This window comes from Galeopterus variegatus, unplaced genomic scaffold (genome assembly GCF_000696425.1).
Source record: "Galeopterus variegatus unplaced genomic scaffold, G_variegatus-3.0.2 Scaffold3242, whole genome shotgun sequence".
Classification (NCBI taxonomy): Eukaryota; Metazoa; Chordata; class Mammalia; order Dermoptera; family Cynocephalidae; genus Galeopterus; species Galeopterus variegatus.
Genome location: NW_007729353.1, coordinates 207813 through 229670, shown reverse-complemented (window position 1 = coordinate 229670; position 21858 = coordinate 207813). Strand labels below are relative to the sequence as shown.

The following is a 21858-nucleotide window of genomic DNA, read 5'->3' as shown; positions in this document are numbered from 1 at the left end:
CTAGTAGTTACGAATTTTCTAACAGTCTGTTTCCCCAGCTATCCATTGAGTCCTTACCACAACTGCATAAAGTAGTACTATTATAATCCCCATTTTACAGATTAAAAAACTGAGGCACAGAGGAATTAAATAACTTGCCCAACATAATTCAGCTACTGAATGGCCAGGCCAAAATTTGAACCCAGGCAGTTCAGCTCGAGTGCAGGTTTAGAGAAGAGGACAATCAGTGTGGGCAGAATTAAGAGCAGACAGACTCCTTCATTGATTCTAAGCTTTATGCACCATGTTAATTACTCAACACGACTATTAAAATCTCTCCTTTTTCTTTTGCCTTTCTCCTCTTTCTTTTTCTTCTTCCTCCTCCTCCCCCACTTCTTTTCCTTTTCACTGTTCTCATGCTTCCTTCCCCCCCTTTTCTGTATTACTTACTCTTGCCAAGATAGTTTGAGTATCCAAACAGAATTCATCGTCACCTTTATTTCTCACGTCTTCTCTCTCATTGCCTCCCCTACATCCTGCCTCTTCCATCAGCATCGCCCTTCCCAGCTTTTTTGCCTCATTCAGAGACATTAAGATTGACCCCAATTTCCTTTGCTTCTGACTTATTTATGGCTCTTCTCATCAAGCTTCTATATCCTATTTTTTCAGCAAGTCTTATCTATTTTTCCTCTAAAATGTCCCTCAGATTAATCCTTTTCATTTATACCAACTCCAAGCTAATTCATGCTCTCATCACCGCACACTTCTGGGAAAATCCTCTAACTGTCTTCTAGCTGTCAAAGTCCCACTCTTCACGCTCTTGCCATATGGTCCATCTGACAGTTCTCCTAAAACACGACTCTCATCATATTACTGAGCACATCATTCCTATTTGTGAATTCTTCATTGTCTACAGGATCATTTCTAACTGCAGCCCCCATAACTGGGCCAAAACCAATTTTACCTCCAAATATTCTTTTCCTCCCCACTGTCCCATGTATATAATAATATTTTCACAGTTGCATCTTTGCTAATAGTAGCTGCAGTGGTGGTGCTGGTGGGAACTATATTTAGAATTTATTATGGGCCAAGTGTTGTATTAAGTACTTTATACACATTAATTCAAGTAATTCCCATAGCATCTCTGTAAAGAACGTCCTCTGATTTTACAGACAAGTAAACCGAGGCATATGGTAATTTGCCTAAGGTTACATGGATATTAAAAAAGTAGAGATTGGGTATGAACCCACACATCCAATTTCATAGTCCAATCCTTTAAGTACTTTCTCATACTATTTCCCCAGTCAAAAAATATCCCTCCCTGCCCCCTACCACCAGAATCCTCTTTAAATGAAGGCAAGAAAAGTTAAAAATTCTCCTTTCAAACTTTCAGTACTCATCAAGGTGGGATCATTCCTCTCAATGTCCACTGAATTTAGCATATTATTCCATGTAACACTCAATATAATATCAAACTAGAATGTACTGGTTTCTAATTATTTCAAGTGTGGTCATCTTATCTCCCCAATTAAACCATAATTTTCTACATTAGAATGGCATCTTCTCAAACTGTGACAGAGTGGGTCATGGAATTAGCTCATGGATTGTAACTGGAAGTTTAAAAAATTACAATAGACTTGGAAAAAATCAGTGCGTATCACTTTGTAAAATGTTTGTTTAGTTACGTGAGTACGTGCAAGTACAGTTATAACAGGTTACAATGTAAAAACGTATTTTTGAAAGCCACTGTTCTAGAAGGAAGGCTCTGTTCATTATTCTTTTATTCCTTTGGGGACTATCACAATGCCACGCACATAGTAGGTTCTCAATAACAACTGTGCTAATTAAATAAAATTACTACCTGCCATATCTATTATAATCATATTATAGTTAAAATCCCAGTGTTGAGCCATCCTACACATCATAATATCTATATATGTATACTTTTACTTGTGATCATGTTTAGCCTATGATGCCAAATATTTTATTTTTAATTGAGACTTCTCTGCTTATGTGCTTAAATTCTCAAGCTGTATGAAAGCCTATTAGGAGGCTAATTTTGATGAGTAGTTCCATAAAGTGAGCTTTAAGAAGACAGGGTATCTTACACAATTGAAAGATTATTCTTTCCAATAATACTAAAAGGGAAATTTTAACGGCAAATTGGCTAAGCCTGTTTCTTTCCTTTTTTAAAAAACCAACTACATTACTTTTAATATTTAGTTCCATAAATAATCACTTTATTAAAATTTGTATTAAATTTAATAAGTGTGTTTTAAAAGTTAAAATATCATCTTTAGCTAAACAATATTAAACACTCGGTTGTTCTACATTTATTAACCTCACCATTTGAGCAATCTGGGCCAGTCCAATTAGGGTCACAAGTACAGGAGCCACTTTCTTGAAGATATGTTCCGTGACCAGAGCACTGGTCTGGACACATGGTCTTTAGTATTTCACAGTTGTTACCACCCCATCCTGGATTGCAGTGACATTCCCCATGGATACACACACCATGATTAGAACACCCAGGGTCCAGACAGTCAGCTAGTATAAAGAAAAAAAAAAAATTTATTAAGTCAAGAACATCTCATAGTACATGCAGAAAAAAAGAAATCCTAATCTAATTTATAGGAGCATTTTGGATAATCAAATATTTATCTACCATTTTCAAGAACCTGTTTCTGAAAATGCAAAGAAGAATAATACAATAAAGCATTAAGAACCAGCCAAATGCCATTAAGGTAATTGAGACTCTTGCAAGGATTTGTAATTTTCATGAATTACACACACACGCTCTTGAGGTTTCAGACTATTGCTCTCTGTTCTGCCTTAATCAGACAGTAATAAGTACTGCCTTCTCTATAGCAAAATCTGTATCAGGCGACCTAATCCATGACCACTGAGTACTGACAGCTGTATTGGATCCTCCAACTGTTTGAGAAATAAATGAGTTGTGCACTCTCTATCCTTCTTAATTCACTTTAATGTGCTTTAGATGACGAGATTTAATTTAGCAATTTGACTGAATAAAACTTTACACTTGTAGGGTCAATGGCCTGAAAATTTAATTCCAGAGACTTAATTGCATCACTTTGTGCCTGCAAATCAATAAAATCAATCTGATTGAAGAATGGAAATGGTGCCTTTTTGCTTTTTGAAAAAACAATTTAACTGTACTTTACAGTATAGTATCTTTACTCTTATCATTATATACTTTTATGGAACAGATCCATGATGTTGTACATTTTCCCCTACTGTATTATGCTCAATATTCTGTCTTTCTAGAGATGCCAAAATGCCAGATTTAGAATATAGCAACAGTGTGAAAATCTGTAACAAGAAAAAAAAAAAAAACAGTTCACTGGGGGTTTCAAGGAATAAATGTTTGCTTACTTTCTCAGTAAGTAAAAAGAAAAAAAAAAGATTTATTACGCTGCTGAAAAAGAGCAAAGAGGCTCTTTGGTATTTGTTCGACTGGTGGTTTCAAGGAATAAATGTTTGCTTACTTTCTCAGTAAGTAAAAAGAAAAAAAAAAAGATTTATTACGCTGCTGAAAAAGAGCAAAGAGGCTCTTTGGTATTTGTTCGTTTTATCAGTTAAAATGTTAATAAAACAATGCATTCATAAATATGGAAACTGAAATTACTTTCATTAGGAGGCATATAAAAAGAGATTCATCAGCCAAACTAAAGATTACAGATATAATCTGTTTCTTTATGAGGATAACAATAGATTTCTGTACATAGTCACACATTTACCTTCTTCACAATTTTCTCCTTTGTATCCTGAGTTGCAAGCACAAGAGCCCATGATACAAATCCCACGACCCCCGCACTGCGGGTCAATGCACTGGGTAGTAGGCACATCACACTCGGTGCCTTTCCAGCCACTGAAACACAGGCAGCGGCCCTTGGAGTACTGCCCATTGCCGCTGCACAGCACTGGACAGGCTGCTGTGAAATAAAACACGACAGAAGAATTAACAGCCACATTTTCCATCGAGCTTCCAAAAGAAAAGATACATTGCTGGAACAAGTAATATACCAGGTTTTCCCCCTTTCTTTCCTGTCTTGGTAGTTTTCTGAATTACTTGGGTTTCTACAGCTTATTTATATCGGCTTAAGAAAAGAATCCAACTCGCATACCTCTCGAACAATCCGGACCCAGAAATCCTGGAAAACAATGGCAAGTTCCTGAAACGCACTCTCCATTTCCATGGCAATTTCGGGGGCATTCCACCACAGATTCTGAAGAAAAGAAAAGGAAAGAACACTCGTGGTATAGCCTGCCTCTTGCAAAAGATAAACTGTGTCACTTTGATCATTTTAGCTAAGTAGTAAAGGAAGTATGGATGGACAGCTCTACAACCAAAAGAAAAAAAAAAAATCATTCATAGCAGATTATTCGAATAGTACAGCAAAGCACTGTCACTTCAAATGCAGATTTTTAAAGTGTTTTCATGATGTACTCTCCTCCCCCAAGGTAATTCCAAATAATATTTTCTTCCAGTGCTTCATGGTCTGTCACATATTCATAAATAAGCCATTCAGAAATATTTCTCACATTTTACCTAGGCTTTAACACCCCAGGATTCACTCAAGATTGATAAAGCTAATTTAGTTTCTATTCAACACAGTGTTTAGTCTGTAGCCTGGAAAAAGATGCTTTGAAGAAGGTTCTTACCTATAACAATGGTATTAAAAGACACCTGCTCTGCATTTTTCCCATCATTATAAAAAGCCAGATGCCAGATTCCAGAATCCAAGTACTGGATAAAGCCGGCCTCGTGAAGACTGACGGATCTTGCCTGTCGCCCTGCTCTCTCCGACTCAAGCATGTTACGCTGCTCTCTTGCAATCAACCTGCTGCCATCCAGGAGCTCCACAAAGTCGTACTGGGGACAATGAAAACTGTTTTAGTAGTCAGAAATATAATGGCGTGGCAGCTTCTCTCTTCTTATTTCTTCAAGCTTTTCTCCTTTGCTCTAGTAAATACAATATTAGACAAAAAGTTCCTGATTGACAGGCCCAAATGGAGGAAGTCTTCTATGCAACAGCATTTACAGGGATGATGAAAACTATCTACTGTACACGGCTGTTGTATTTAAATGTCAAAGATCATTTTTCCCTTACTGGGCAATATGATTTCCAAATTTATTTAATTCTCCTGACTGATAAAAACTTTGACGAGTTTAGGCAGTTTGGGGATACAAGCATAAAATCTACATGAATTTACATTTCAAAGCCAGCAGCCTTATTTTATTAGACCATTAGATAATCTCTTAATGTCTTCTCCTCCTATTTCATTCTCATGTAGTAACAACTACTGTTGAATATTTACTTTGTGCTGGGATTATTTTTAATCCTCAGAGGAACCCTTTTAGGGAGGCATTAATATTTACACTTTCAAGATAAAGGACACTGAGTCTTGAGGAGCTTCCACAGGGTCAGATACCTGATTAAGTGGTAGAGCTGGTCTGTGAACTCAAGTGCACTTTGCTCAAAAGCTTGGGCTGTTTCCACCCCACCCACCCTACCTTTTTTTCTGGGACCCTGATGTAACCATCCCAAACATCATGGAGAAACCTAAGGGTTATGAGACTCATAAAAGTTAATTGATTTGTGCAAGGTCACAAAGTCAAAAAAGTGGTAGGGATGTACTTAGAACCCAGGTTCCAATTCCTATTCTAAAACAATGCTCAGGCAAATGCACTAAAATGCCAGAGGACACTTAACCGTAAAGCACGGAACTGCTTCCTTAGGCTTCTAACTGTCCAGGAGAATGAACTGAGCATCAGGGAGAAGAAAATCAATTGATTTGTTGGCAACAATCAAATGGACAGTTTTATAAAGGGTCACAAAGACTTTCAAAACTCAAGTGACTATTTTGAATGGCTGGCCAAGCCTAATTATTTCAGGTTGATTTATTTAATGTTCCCCAGAAACAAAAAAATGTTCAATTTGGGCTGCTTTATAGCATATTTCATGTTTAAACACTGAACTTTAAAACAGTTGTTTGCTCTGTTGATCTTGAATAAGCCAGAGGAAGGAATTCTAACAACTGTGGAAGCTTAAGAAAATGCGTAACCTAATTAAACACATACATCGTGGTAGAAAAGAAAGTGGATATCCAGCGTACTGTGTTTAAATACTAGAAGAATTATGAGAAAAACTGAAACTGGGAAATCTTTTGTTTCCCTAATCTTATATGTTATGCAAAACTTGGCAAAGAGTCAACTCTAAGTCTTTAAATAAACCTTTTAAGTGCACGACACAATAGACAACTTTTATCTGAAATTATTTTCTGGAATTTATAAGTTACATACGTGCTCATTCTTTCTTAAATTATAAATTTATTCATGGATGTGGTTTCAGTAGAAAAACAGTTTTTCATATGACTATTGCTACAAATACACTCTATCTGCTATAATTGAAGTTATAGAGGCCTACTTTCATTTAAGAAAATCTGGTTATTATATCCTAGTCAGTGTCACCTATAGCATGAACCGAAGTCAAATCTAAAATTTTAAATTGGACAGTAGCATTTTTCTCCCCTAACATTAAACACGGTAACTGAAAAAGTGAAAGGGAGGAAATTTTGAGTTTTAAATGGTCTTTCACATTCAAAATCATATTCATTACCTTTATCATAGAAATTTCCATTTGCATCACACTGTGAACAATAAAATAAGGCTGGGGGGGTAGGCTTATGGTGATGGTGGGGAGTAGCTGACAGTTTTTGAATATCTACCCAGTTGTAGGCTATTTAGTAGAGGCGTTTCACACATGGCTTTAGGAAGGCTATTCATATACCTAAAGAAAAGTTCCCTACTTAACACTAAAACTATCTCTATCAAAAATAACCAAATTATTATTTATTTATTTTTTTTCCTTTTTGTCTAAAGAAAAGTTCCCTACTTAACACTAAAACTATCTCTATCAAAAATAACCAAATTATTATTATTATTATTTTTTTCCTTTTTGTCTCTTTTTTCGTGTCCGGCAACGGACCGCAACCCTCAGTGTCGCGCCCGTACCGGACCGGGACCGGCAACGGGATCGCAACCCTCGTTGCTGCGCTTGCCCCTCGCTCAGCCAGTGAGCGGGAACCGGTCTGTATGTGGGATCCAACCCCTTGGCGGGAGCGCCGCCGCGCTCCCAAGCGGCGCACTGTAGCAGTGCGCCACCGGGCCGGCCCCCAAATTATTTTTGATAGAAATATTTAATGACCTTTGTTCTTTGAGTGTAAAGTGATCACTTAAGGACCGAGTTTTGCTTTGTAATACCTATTCATAAGATGGAGACTTTTTGGGGGAGGGGGAGGAGTGTTAAGATCTTATGCTATTTTTAGGATAAAATTCTTGGGCTAACTCTTTAGTCTCACTACTTGGGAGAAGCTATAATGAGACAAAGTTTATGCTTGACAAAGGTTTCATATAAATTGAAACTATCAGTATAAATGTTCCCTTTATTGGTATTTTTCTCATGATTTAATATTATTACCAAATATTCATGCTTTAAAAAATCCTTCTCATTTAAAGTTGCTTTAAACTACAACATATTAACAAAGTTCATCACAAAATTAACTGGAGAAAAGTTTGGCCATGTTGGTTGTATTTATGCTGATTATCTAACAGAACATTTAAAATGCAAATAGATTTTTTTCAAGTATGTTGGTGGTTCACTTCTGAACATTTAGACTATCCATATGTTTAATTCAATTCTGTTATTAAAATGATGAGAATTCAGAATCTATAAATACTTAACTGTGTCCTTAAATCAACTTTTTGGTGGTGGCATAGTCTTCTTCCTTTAAATCATTGGAATATAGAGAAGAAAGAGATTTTAGAGATCATCTGATCCAACTCTCTCATTTTACCCACAGACACTAAGACTCATAAAAGTTAATTGATTTGTGCAAGGTCACAAAGTCAAAAAAGTGGTAGGGATGTACTTAGAACCCAGGTTCCAATTCCTATTCTAAAACAATGCTCAGGCAAATGCACTAAAATGCCAGAGGACACTTAACCGTAAAGCACGGAACTGCTTCCTTAGGCTTCTAACTGTCCAGGAGAATGAACTGAGCATCAGGGAGAAGAAAATCAATTGATTTGTTGGCAACAATCAAATGGACAGTTTTATAAAGGGTCACAAAGACTTTCAAAACTCAAGTGACTATTTTGAATGGCTGGCCAAGCCTAATTATTTCAGGTTGATTTATTTAATGTTCCCCAGAAACAAAAAAATGTTCAATTTGGGCTGCTTTATAGCATATTTCATGTTTAAACACTGAACTTTAAAACAGTTGTTTGCTCTGTTGATCTTGAATAAGCCAGAGGAAGGAATTCTAACAACTGTGGAAGCTTAAGAAAATGCGTAACCTAATTAAACACATACATCGTGGTAGAAAAGAAAGTGGATATCCAGCGTACTGTGTTTAAATACTAGAAGAATTATGAGAAAAACTGAAACTGGGAAATCTTTTGTTTCCCTAATCTTATATGTTATGCAAAACTTGGCAAAGAGTCAAGTCTAAGTCTTTAAATAAACCTTTTAAGTGCACGACACAATAGACAACTTTTATCTGAAATTATTTTCTGGAATTTATAAGTTACATACGTGCTCATTCTTTCTTAAATTATAAATTTATTCATGGATGTGGTTTCAGTAGAAAAACAGTTTTTCATATGACTATTGCTACAAATACACTCTATCTGCTATAATTGAAGTTATAGAGGCCTACTTTCATTTAAGAAAATCTGGTTATTATATCCTAGTCAGTGTCACCTATAGCATGAACCGAAGTCAAATCTAAAATTTTAAATTGGACAGTAGCACACAATAAGAGGTATTTGATGTGCAAGGATTGAAGGTATTTACTTTAATAATGTACCTATAGACATAAAAATGTTAAATAAGAAAAACGAACACACTAAAGCATGATAGTCAAAAATTTCACAGCCATAAAATTTATATATATACATGAACCTGATCTAGAATGACAGTAGAGAAAGCATGTTGAAATTTTGTTACTCATCTTTCTTTAAAGATGTGATTTCTTTATAGTATCTGAGCAGATTTTCTTCATAATTTATGTTCTTAGGTTATAGAAAAAGCATTTCTCACAAAGTTATATAATATAAAGTACACATGATAATTCTCCCATCCTTATTTCATAAATCAAACCAAATCAGCATGAAATTCCATGCGTAAATAAACCGATTATCAAGTATAACATCAAGCTCATCCAATTGTCAATTTTAATTAAATAGTGATTACATTTTTGAAATTCCTCTATTTACTAACATAATAGTTGAACTTGGGAAATGTCTGAGTTCCAATTTTATGGTAGGTAATTTAAATAATTTCTCTTAGACATTAAGGGACCTATTTTAAAACAGTTCTCAATTTGCACACTATGACACAATATTAGATTATGAAAAAGCCTGTGGAATTACTGCTAGCAGTTCTCCACCTGTGACTTCATGTGAGGGGATTTTCATACAAGGGAATTGAATTTCAAGTCCTTTAAATCTGTGATATAAGGACATTTGAGTTGTTCTGAGTTCTACAGTAATGTGATCACACTCGGTTATCCATGAAAGCTCTTTTGCCTTTTTATCTCAGTGTTCATCATTTTAGATGAGGGATAGTGGCTTGAGTTGATAAAGCTCATAATCATTATATTTATGTTTATGCTTCCATAATTTCTTTATTAACAGTAAATCTGGCATACGTTCAAAACATACATTTTCAACAGAATGAATACATGTTTGAGATAAATACGATATACATCTAGTATATGAGTGGGATAAGATCATCTGAAATTATTATAGAATCTTTGAAAGATAATTGAAAAATCCATGATGTTTTATCAGGTCTCAGATGATGCTCAAAATTCATTAAGTTACTTACAAATTTTAGTATATTTTAATCAATCAATAATTATCAAAGCAAGTTAGGAAGAAAATGTTCCTGTTTCTGATTCAAAAACCTCAATATAAGTGTAACTTACATTCAAAATCCTTTCTACTGTAAAAGATCAATTCAAAAGTGGTTAAACAGTTAAACAAATGGCTGAACTTAAGAAAGAGAATAACCTAAAAAAATGCAAACTAGCAGTTTTCATTTTATTGACAACAAAGCTACTCTTACCTGAGTATGGGAAGGTGGTAAGCCTTTTCGGCCATATACTCCAATCAATGCATCCTTCTGAAGAGAGATATTGAATTTAAGAAACTGTGGCTGATCAATAAAGAGCTGTGATCTCCAGAAGATCCCAGGAGGAACCTCTTGAATTGCTCTTCGGCCAATATCAAGTTCTCCAGAATCTATGGTGTTATTTTCTTGTGTAAAGCCACCTAATTTTCCTGAATGTAAGAGATCCATTGATGAAGAACAAAAACTTAAGACAAAACAAAACATGAATTGCTCTTCGGCCAATATCAAGTTCTCCAGAATCTATGGTGTTATTTTCTTGTGTAAATCCACCTAATTTTCCTGAATGTAAGAGATCCATTGATGAAGAACAAAAACTTAAGACAAAACAAAACGAAAAAGGTTTTTGAACTTTTTGTAAAAGTTCTTCTCCCTAAATGTTCAGACATTGCATCTTCTTCTGATAAATAAAATGCTCTCATTTAATTTTCATCTTAAACACTTTTTTATTAGATATTGTTTCAGTAATTCCGATTTAGCACATTGTTTAAGACATTCAAAATCCTTTGCCTTCCCCCAAGGTGAGCCTATTACTAAAGCTGTTTTCACACTTATAGTCTTTTATGATCACTTGAAACACAATTATCTTACAAATTATATGTCTTGTTATTTCTTGGGAGGAATTAAGTGTGGTATTTATCAGTCATTCTAAACATATCATAACATGCAAAGTGTAAATTAAGGCAGAATGGATTATGGAGATTTCCAAATCAATCCTTAAGCAAACAACAACAAAACCAATCAATGGCACTGATTCATGTAGTTCTCTCTAAACTATATGCTAGAATGAATGAAAAATCAGATGCTGGAAGGGAGGTAGATAAGGGGTAGTAATAGGGACACTGCAAGAAGCAAGAAGGTGGGCTAAGTATATATTCTCACAAAGTTTCTGGTGTAAGCTGTTACAATGTTTCTTCTTCGTTTTGACCTCATCTGAAACTCACTTTCAGTATTAGGGACAAAAACTCTGTTCCTTGAATCTCTGCCACCTCTTAGAGGTGCCATCTTCTCTCTTCCTGCACGGCCTGCTTCTAGAAAAGCGATCAGACTCCTCTTTTTTGGTACAGTGTGCCCCTTTTTTCCCCTCTTTGCCAAGGTTCTTTCTCAGTTACTGAGGGACTCAGTGATAGAAAAGGTTTTACAATTTGCAATAAATGGAAATATAACCACATTTTCTCTAATCCAGAAAGAGTCCATGAAGGCTGTGGAACAGAATGAAACTGGGCAAAGTATCATCTTCACCTTAACTCTTTAAAAGTGATAATGAAGTTGTCTTACTACCAACTTTGTCTTTTTTTAAACATTAATCTGAGTGTAGCCTCCAGAGAAGTTAATTCAAAATTTAGAGAACTTAATTTCAAATCTGAGAGTTGTAAACTATCCTAATGACAGAGGAAAGACTCTTCTGACTGACCGGGAAGAGTAGACAAACCAAGCACCACCAATGGAATCAGAAGAACAGCAGATTTATGAAATGTCAGACAGAGAATTCAAAGTAACCCTCTGAAGAATGCTCAGGGTATCACAAGAAAATACAGATAGAAAATTAAATGATATCTGGAAAACAATTCAGGAACAGAATGAGAAACTTGACAAAGGAATAGAACCAATTAAAAAAAATAGAGATTCCAGACATAAAAAATACATTACCTGAACTAAAAACTCAGTAGATATCTCCAATAGTAGACTTAATCACACTGAGGAAAGAATCAGTGAGCTCAAAGACAGAACATATGAAATTATCCAATCATAGGAGCAAAAAGAAAAAATAGAACAGAAATACAGAAAATGTGAGACTCCTTCTGCAAAATAACTTCCACATAATTTGCATACCTGCAGGAGAGGAAAAAGAAAGAGACCTGGAAAGCATATTCAAGAAATAGTTGAATATTTCTTGAATATTCTTGAATAGTTGAAATAGACTGAAAATTTGCCAATAATTGAGAAAGATGATAGCATCCAGGTATAGGAAGCTCAGCAGTTGCCAATCAAATTCAATCCAAAGAAAATCTCAAGGCATATCATAATCAAATTATTGAAGATCAAAGACCAAGAAAGAATATTTAAAGCAGCAAGAGGAAAGACACACATAACATTCAACAGAGCCCCAATACATCTCTCAATAGATTTCTCAGTAGAAACCCTACAGACTAGAAGAGAATGGGATGGTATATCCAACCTCAGAATACTCCAGTATCATAAATGTGGTGAATAAATGATATACATCCTAAGTATGAAGACTAAAGAACAAATCTAACAGACATAACATACAACAACAACGATTTAAGAGATAAGCAATATTAAAAGATGTAACTTGAAACAATGAAAGGTCAAAAAGTTAGGGGTGGAGTGGGGAATGATGCAAAGTGTAGAGTTGGCTTTCTTTTTTTCTTTTTAATTATCTATCAAAGTTAAGTTGTCATTAGTCCAAAAAAATCTCTTATAACTCTAACATGATTTTTGCAAGCCTCATAGTAACCATAACACAAAAACTTATAAGAGACATACTAAAAATAAGTAATGAGAAATCAACATATACTGCTAGAGAAACCCATTCAGTCACAGTAAGACTGGAAGAAAGGGGGGGGGGATCTATGAAACAACTGGAAAAAAATAATAAAATGGCAGTAGTAAGTTCCTGTATATCAATAATAGCTCAAAATGCAAATGGATTAAATGCCCAAATTAAAACATACAGAATTGGTCAATGGATTATAAAACAAGAACCAATAATAAGCTGTCTACAGGAGACTCACTTCACCTATAAAGACACACACCAACTGGAATTTTGAGCAACAATCTTAAGGAAACACACTGAGATATGAGAAGATTCAGTTAGACAATATAATGAAATGAGAAAAAAAAACCCAGGATATGAAAGAGGGAATTTACCAAGAGATTAGTACCTTTGAAAAGAATGTAGCAGAACTCATGGAACTGAAAGATTTACTTAATGAAATAAAAAATACAACTGAGAATTTAAGCAACAGACTAGAACTAGCAGAAGAAAGAATTTCTGATTTTGAAGACAGTCTCTTTGAAATATGACTGACTGACTGACTGACTGACTGACTAAATAAATAAATAAATAAATAAATAAATAAATGACTGACTAAATAAATAAATAAATGACTAAATAAATAAATAAATGACTAAATAAATAAATAAATAAATAAATAAATACAGATATAGTTTATATTTGGACCAAGTCATCCGGTTTATACATTTCGAAAGCTATTATTTCACTTTATTGTTATTAACAACTTCTATCACTACTATCTGACACAAGTAATTTAATCTACTCTCTGATGTTGATCCTGTCTACTGCTTCTTACAAATGGGGTTTTTAAGCAATTTAGTAGCATATCTGTGCTTTGAAAGCTGGTGAGCATAAACTGTTACTAATCCCAGAATTTTTTATAAACATTATCTTTACATAAGAGCATTAGCTGTGGTAACAGTAATTAAGTTCTGACTTCCAGGGTTTTAGGTTTCACTCTCTCAACACAGTTTCACAGCTAGGTATTTTGGCCTTGTTGTTTTCTCCATATATCGATTTTGAAGGGTGAAAATCTTTCTCACTGAAATGATATAAGGACCCATTGTTATGTCAAGAAGTGTATCTACTTATCCAATTAGTCCCATAGCTGTTTTAATGGGTGGCTCTTTTTCAAAAAACAGAATTCTTCATTTGTAAAACAAAAGAACCAAGGTTGACTGGACATGCTTAAATGGGGCAGTAGTAGTTGCGATTATATTTTTTTCTCCCTGTAATAAAAAAGCCTAATTAATCATAACATCATAGAATCTTAGAGTTCAAGTACAATGGAGGACATTTAGTCCAGTGGTCCTTGAACAAGGGTAGTCATACCCCAAGGACTCATTAAGACTTTTCAATGAGGAAAGGGGTGGATCGTTTTAAGGGAATTAATTTCTTCAACCTCAACAACTTCCACATGTAGACTTTCTTTACAGCAGAAGGGCATACCTACCAGACACCCAAAATCTTACGGTGACACATTGTCTTGGAACATAAAGCTTCCACAGTGCCAGACAAAGGCAAAATTTGAAGTATTTTTGCTGGCGAAGCCTCCTTTACTCAAGACACCATAAACCAAAGGTTGGGTTTCTGTGTCCTTCCCTGTCTTATATGTATTTCTATTAAGGGCAAAGTGTGGAGTTTAAAATGGAGTATTTGGGATAACTGGCATGTTTTGAAATCTGATACAGTATATAGAGAGGGAGCAAAAACATTTTTGTTTAATGACTTTATCACCCACCCCCAACCATTGTCAAAAAATGCTTTTCAGCTGCAGATGAGTTTCGTGATAACAAAGTGTCAATAAGGGTCAGAAATATTAAATGCAGTGATACCTTATTTATTCCAATTGTCAAGTTTATGGCAAGGATCTGTGCTTTATCTATCTCTCTACCTCTCTATTTAGACCGGGAATTCAGAACTGAAATGGTTGTGACAAAATGTAGATTAATTCACTTGAACTACAAAAGTAAGTCAGACTTTTTCTGACAGAAAGTAAATTTGATTTTAATGAGTACTGGCTCTGCCAGTTAAATTATACAGTGGGTATTTCCCATAAATTAAATGGGCTAATGAAATAGATATAGTTAAAGCATATAATAAGATGAAAGCATTCACAAAATATAATAGCAAAGATGAATTAAAATGAACAATAGTTCCACTTTCTACCCCTTCTGTGTATATCAGATTAAACAAAGTGCTGCTAAGTAAAAGAATAACAGGTGTAATTACTAGTATTTTGCTAAGCCTTGGTGAAACATTTTTTGGTATACTACAAAGAAACTGAGAAATGAACTGATTCTAAAAAATGCATAACAGATCTTTTTCAAAGTAGGTAGTTGCCAATTCTTTGCTTTCGGTAAAAACTAAAGGAGAAATGTGATGGAACTGGCAGCTCGTAGAGACTAAACATGCTTTTCGGAAACAGGCTGCAACATGATCTTTGACATATGACTAATAGGAATTTCAAAGAATTGAACAGCATCACTTTAAAAAAATCCTTTCATTTCCACCTACTTATTTTGTAGCAAGATTTCTCATGTTTATAAAAGAGGAAAACAGGAATAGATGTGATATCAAATTTTGCTTTATTCTTGTAATAAGGAATATTCATCTATGAATACATAAGCTATTTGAAGAGGTATTTTCAATGCATTTTCACTTTCTATGTTTCATAATTATCAAAATGTTTAACATATTTATACAATAATTAGGTTGTTTTCAGCCAAATGTATATAACTAGTAAGCATAATTCAACAAAGAAGAAAATGGGTTTTTTAAAACATTATTATATGATCTTAGGAAATTAAAAATTTAATTTAAATTTGTATAGATATTTTGTTTAAGGGGCACAAGAACAAGAGTTTGAAGATTACTGATGTATTCATACCTTTCACTATGAAATACAAGTATGAATCTCATCTCTAACTGCCTTTCAACTTCTATTTGCTTCAAGTTATTACAATATTTAGAATAAATTTATTTTGAAAGAACATGTCTTTTCTAAAAGGTAGATGAAGACCTGACCTCTCATTGTGATCAGTGATATAGAGATGTAGAGACATCACTGATTTTTCTCTGCTTAAATCCACTGAGGTGGTAGCTTAGATTAGTATAACATTCCTGTTTAACCCCCTAGTTTGAATATCAGGGGACTAGGGTTTTTGTGAAGGGGCTTTGCCTTTTTAAATTCTGCACTGTTGCTTTTCAAGTCATGGTCCTTCTCTAATCTGGTCAAGTCAAGTGTGGTCATTCCTGTTAGCATTTTCAAATGTTCTTTATTGATTGTAAACACACCTGGAAGTCAGTGAGCCATTGACACGGTTTGATAAACTTGTAAATACTTGCACAACCTTTCTCTCTGAAGCTCATCAGTCCTCTTAGATAAAAGCATGGACACAGAAGTCTTTCATCATGTCCTGAATTCCAGAAAACTCTGGCTTCAGAGGAAATAAAAGGAAGGCCAGTTCTAGGGCTCTCAATCCTCCTTACTGAGATCACTACACCCATAAACCCATAGAGCCTGGACCTGGGAATGATCATAGGAAACACTAAGGTTGTCTGTAGATTTTACTAAGAGAAAAGGGAGAAAAAAATGGAGGAAAAAATAGAGACAGGGCAACAGAGTGCCCTGTAGTTATTCTAAACTCAAAGCTTGTAGGTTGGGAATCAAACCAATTAAAGCCTTCACAGTAAGAGTGAGATGTACCATGTCTTCAAACACAATAGGGTATCATCTTGAAAACTTTTTTCAACGTGTCCTGTTGTGCCTGAATGTGGGAGCTACTAGCAGTCTTTTCACCTGCTAACTGTGATTTTTTTCTTTCATCAGTAAGTATGTGTCACAATAGTCTTAATGTCTTAAAATACGGTTGTCAGAGTGTGAAAATATAAAGAAACCTTGTACGCAAAGCTATTGATATTCCTTCCCTTCTTATGTGATACCCAGTTTAAATGAAAACACATCAGTAAAGTGTCATTTTTCCAGATAATGCCTTAAAACAAAGTACTCTGAACTCTGAGAAACATTTTATAAATAATAGTTTACCAACCATAGATGTTATAAGGACAAAACTGTATTTAGTCATATTCGTAATTAGGAGATTTAGTATCAGAAAATTATTTTGTGACATCGGAAAACTGAGAGGTACAAAACACTAAATATTTTGCCACCTGCATAATAATGTGAGTAAATAAGCCTATAATGATTAAAATGGAAAGGCAGAAAAGAAATTCAACTGTGAAAGTTTAATTGCAATTGTTCAGGGTAAATGATAATATCTTAAATCCCACAGAGGCACTAATAATTAAGAAGTCAGGAAGGAAGGTTAGGCATTTATAGACAATCAATAGCCCACCCTCCAATTCTGTGACCTAACCTTGTATTCATACCCTGACTTTGAGATCTCTGAGAGAACATATCTTTTTATAAACAACCACATGCCATAACTTAACATAGTGGATACAGAATGTTACACCTCAAGCTGAGTGAAATAAAACCACTACTTTGGAAACACGGTTTAATGGACAAAATCAATATCTAATTAAGGAACGATTATACATTGCAATAACACAAATACTATAAAATAAAACTAGATGCTCTTGCAACCCTGTTACCCCCATTTCTTCAATTCACAGGCAACATTTAATTTGCTTGAAAATCTGTCGCTAAAGTTGTCTAGTATTTAAGAAAACTGATACATGATAACCAATAATGTAAAATTTAAAAGCAACTGGAATTATTTTGTTTAAACAGAATGAATCTTATGTGTATGTATATACACATATATGTAGTTTTTTGATTTGTACTCATACAAAAGAAGTTTTATTTTTCTTTTTTAATTGGAGGAATCATTTGCCATAGTTATAATAACTGAAATGTATGGCCTTTCATTTTAGTCTTATATGAGTATTATCCCAAGTTATTTTATGCTAAATGCTAGCATTTATCTCATTGCCCCTTTCAAATAAAGCTGTTGTTAAAATGCCTTGTGATGGTACCCTCAACTTTTCCTTACTGCACATTTTCTAATTCATTGTAATTGCTTGCTCGTTTCCTGTCTTGCCTAGAAATTCATACGCTCTGGGAACAACTGTAACTATCTTTTTTTTTTAACTACTATATTCCCAAAACCTTGCTCAGTGCATGACACATAATATATGCTCAATAAATAAATAAATGTAAAATTAATGAATACTATGCATTCAAAGGAAGATTAAGGATAAGATTCCTTTCATAACTCCAAATAACTAAAAATATAAATATCTAATGATAATAGGGATTTCCATTATTACTTTAGAGGATATTATTGATACTGATTTAAGGAATTTGCTTTTTAAAATTTTGTTACAAATTACAAGTACATAATCTTGAATTGCAGAAAAAAGAGTGAACTAATAATTACTGATATGTATTAAATACTTGTCATGTTCTAATGACTGCTTGGCACCCGACATGCATTATCTGATTTAAACCTCACTACTACCCTGTGAAAAAACAGAGAGCTATAGAGAAGGCAATTTGCTTAAAGGTCCCAGTGACTGGCAGAGCTTCCATTTAGTTGTACTATTTTCATTCACTCATTTAACAAATTCTTTTTGAGCACCTATTACATGCCAATAACTGTGCTAAGAGTGTGGGATTGAGCAGTGGAAAAACAGATGTGATCCTAGCCTTACATTCTAGCAAAGAAAGCATACAAGAGTAAAAGCAATAACCACTAACATTTTTCAAGCATTTACTATGTATTATACACCATTTAAAGCATCATTTACATTGAATACTCAAGATCATTCTACGAGGTAAATAATATTAGTCTCTTTTAAATAATGAGAAAACTGAGGTACAAAAAAGCTACATAACTTGTTCCAAATAATACAGGCATTAATAATCAGAACTAGGATACAAAAACAGGTGGCTTGGCTCAAGAGTCTATTCTTTTTATCTCTCTGCTATATTGTTTCTATATTGTAGTATGGTGTGATGACCGGCAGGATGGTGAAGAACCTTGTAAGTCATTTAAAGATACCTGTCTGGAATCTAGGTCAGTAAAAGGCATCAGGAGAGGTATTGATATCTCAAATTAGTGTGTGAAGAATGGATGAGCAAGACTGGAGACATACAGCACAGATGGAAGGTAGCTGCTCTATCCAGGTGAGAGAGGATGGGATTCAAAGATATTATGGAGTTAGAATTGACAGGACTTGATGACTGATTGAATATGGGTGGCGAGAGAGTGAAGTAGTCAGGTATGATTCCTAAACTTCTGGACCAGGTAACTAGATGAATGATGATGCCATTTCCTGATACAAAAATCCCTGAAAGAGAAGCAAATTTGGAAAGAAAGATGATGTGTCAGTTGTGTTTTCCAAAGTTAGCCATAACAGTATCTTCCATCCCATGTACCCTTGTTCAATGTCAAGAGGGGGAGTTTAATTCCCTTTCCTGTGAATCTGGACTGACCTTACTGACTTGATCACAGGATATGATGGAAGCAGTATCCTAGAATGTCCAATACTAGGTCATAAGAAGCCTTGTAGCTTCCGTCTGGGTCTCTCAGAATGCTTCCTCTTGGGCTACTCCTCGTAAGAATCAGCTGCTATGTTCTGAAAATCGCAAGCCACATGGAGGGCTATGTTTAGGGGCTCTAGTTGATAGCCACAGTTGAGCTTGAGTCAAGGACAGCATCAACTATCAGCCATGTGAGTGAGCTACCTCGGACTTCCTGCTCAGTGGAGTCTGTAGACAGTCCCAGCTGACATCGAAAGCAATGACATAAGAGTCCCACGTAAGAATGCAAGAACTGCCCAGTCCATTCACAGAACTACGAGAGATGATAACAAATTGTTTTTTTAAGCCACTGAGTTTTGGTATGGATTGTTATGCAGCAATAGATAACCAAATTAGTTGATAGGTTCAGTTGTAGACATGGGGAGTTGGAGATGTTTAGCAGACACTCACGTGGAGATGTTCCAGAGATACCTGGATAGATTTTATGTAGCTGGTATCTGGAGCAGAGGAGAGAGATGTAGGCTGGATTTATTGATTTGGGAGTGAATGGCACATAGAATGTAACTGAAGGCAGGAGAATAAGTGAGAGAATCCAGAGTGATTACCTTGTGAAAGAGCAGAATGCTGAGAAACAGCAGTGGTTCAACAGAGGAAGATGAACCAAATAAACAAACTGAGATGTCACTGCCAAAAATGTCAGGAAGAGTGTCAGGTGAATATGGCATCACAGAAGATAAGGGAAAAAATATTTCAATTAGGAGAAGTAGGCTAACATTAAATGCTACCAAGAATTCAAATATGATAAATAGTGAGGCGTATCCACTGGTGCTATCGACATAGCAATCGATACCTCTGGAAGACAGCAGTTTTGATGAGAGGTGGTGGTAGAGGACAGTCATCAGAAAGGAATACTGCAAAACTAGATTGTAATAAGAGTAAGTAGAAGGAAAAGAAATAAATGTAGTGAAATTACACTCTATGTTCATGAAGCCTGGCTATGAGGGAAGACAAGGCAGATAGGGTGGAGTTGGGGTAGAAGGCAGAGTCGAACAACATTTTTTTAAAAGATGTGAGCGACATTGGAATGTTCAAATGTTGACTGGAAGGTGTCAAAAGAATGGAGAAATTCTGAAGGTACAGAATGAGATCAGGAGTATCCATGGAAAGATTAACCTTGAATGTGGGGAGAAGAAGGTGAAACGATTGATCCACATACACACAGGAATGGAGATATGTTTACAGGAAATTAAGAGAGTTCACTCCAAAGGTTTCTATTTTTTTTTTTGCTTTCGTTGAATAAGAGAGTTTTAAATATAGCAGGAAGATTTGAAATAGTTGCTGAGAAGTATGGGGGAGAGAAGCTTGTAAGGGAAATACAGTAGAGTTGCCAGACTCTTGAGCTGGTGAGCCAAGAGATAGGCATTATCATTCCCTCTTTACATGTGAAGAAATGGAGGCTCAAAGAGGTTAAGTAACTTGCTCAAGGTTACAAAGTAGATAAATTAAAGGAGCTAGGATTTGGGTAAAGGCCTATGTGATTCTTTCCAGTACTTCAGGCTACATAAATTCCTCGGTCCAGGAGAATAATTTTCATTTCTGAAAAGAAACTGGTGTTTGGGCTACAAACTTCATTCCTACCTCTTTATTCACTTTGTCCATCTCCATCACATTTGCCTAACACCCTTCACTTCTGATATCTCATCTCTAAAATCCGTAGTCACGGAAGGTCTCAGGAATAATCAGTAAAAGGATCATGGCATATAATAGAAATAATTCTCTTAGATACTAAATACCATTTAGAAGCTCGGGATCAGTATTAACTTAAAGGCAAGCAGAGTTTACTAAACCCTTAGCAATGATTGTTCCTTAGAATTACATTTACGAAATAAGAATAAAATAGGACTGCGTAAATAGAGTATTAGATTTAGAAACTGTGAAGTAATTTTCTCATTACGCTTGTTAGCACAGTTTATTTTCCTAGTGAGCTTTGTTTAGAATTCCAAGACTTTCTCAAGGTTTTGTAATCTCCTAGAATTTCTGAAGAAATGATGTGATCTGCTTCTCTGGACAGTTCGGAAAACTAAAGTTGAAATGGGTGATGATGCGCCAACATTGCAGGTTCATCATGAAGGCCTAAAGCAGTTGCTTTTTGGAACTTCCCTTCTTGCAAATAGAGTCCCCTCCTTCCTCCCCTGTGCCTCAGTCTGTAAGTATTTAAGAGATACTAGGAACCTTTACTTGGAACAACAAAATTTCTTATAATTTAGGGATTTGGGGGCTATTCAAGAAATAATAAGGAAGACAAGTGACTATTGTTTAGGTCACATTTTGGTGAAGGTCTGAGCCCAGACAGAGCTAATTTTCTTTCAATGAAGGGAAATTCCTACAAATCCCCTAGTCCAGCTGGCAGGCTGGAGAATTAGTTCTTTAGTGCACTTAACTATTCTGGGGCATCTGGTAACCATTCCTTATGTGGGAGACTTCTTTACACGGCTAGAAAGAAGGTACTTTGTGCGCGCGCGCGCACACACACACACACACACACACACACACACACACACACACACGCACACACACACACACGCACACACACACACACACACACACAC

The 21858-nt window shown here is 35.2% G+C and overlaps 2 protein-coding genes across 2 annotated transcripts in view; both read right to left on the bottom strand.

The window, feature by feature from the left end:
* LOC103600137 (teneurin-3-like) overlaps positions 1–4830 on the bottom strand; it is a gene marked incomplete at its 3' end in the record, with an annotated part of 8612 nt that extends 3782 nt beyond the window's left edge. Inside the window, exons 1-4 of the mRNA XM_008584363.1 lie at positions 4666–4830; positions 4128–4229; positions 3741–3935; positions 2326–2526 (exon numbers count right to left, since the gene is read on the bottom strand). Coding sequence (XP_008582585.1) covers positions 2326–2526; positions 3741–3935; positions 4128–4229; positions 4666–4819 — 652 coding nt within the window. The remainder of the gene's footprint in view (positions 1–2325; positions 2527–3740; positions 3936–4127; positions 4230–4665) is intronic.
* Positions 4831–7704: 2874 nt separating this feature from the next.
* LOC103600136 (teneurin-3-like) overlaps positions 7705–21858 on the bottom strand; it is a 71672-nt gene continuing 57518 nt past the window's right edge. The window contains exons 5-6 of the mRNA XM_008584362.1: positions 10137–10351; positions 7705–7791 (exon numbers count right to left, since the gene is read on the bottom strand). Of these exons, the coding sequence (XP_008582584.1) occupies positions 7756–7791; positions 10137–10351 (251 nt within the window). The 3' untranslated portion in view covers positions 7705–7755. The remainder of the gene's footprint in view (positions 7792–10136; positions 10352–21858) is intronic.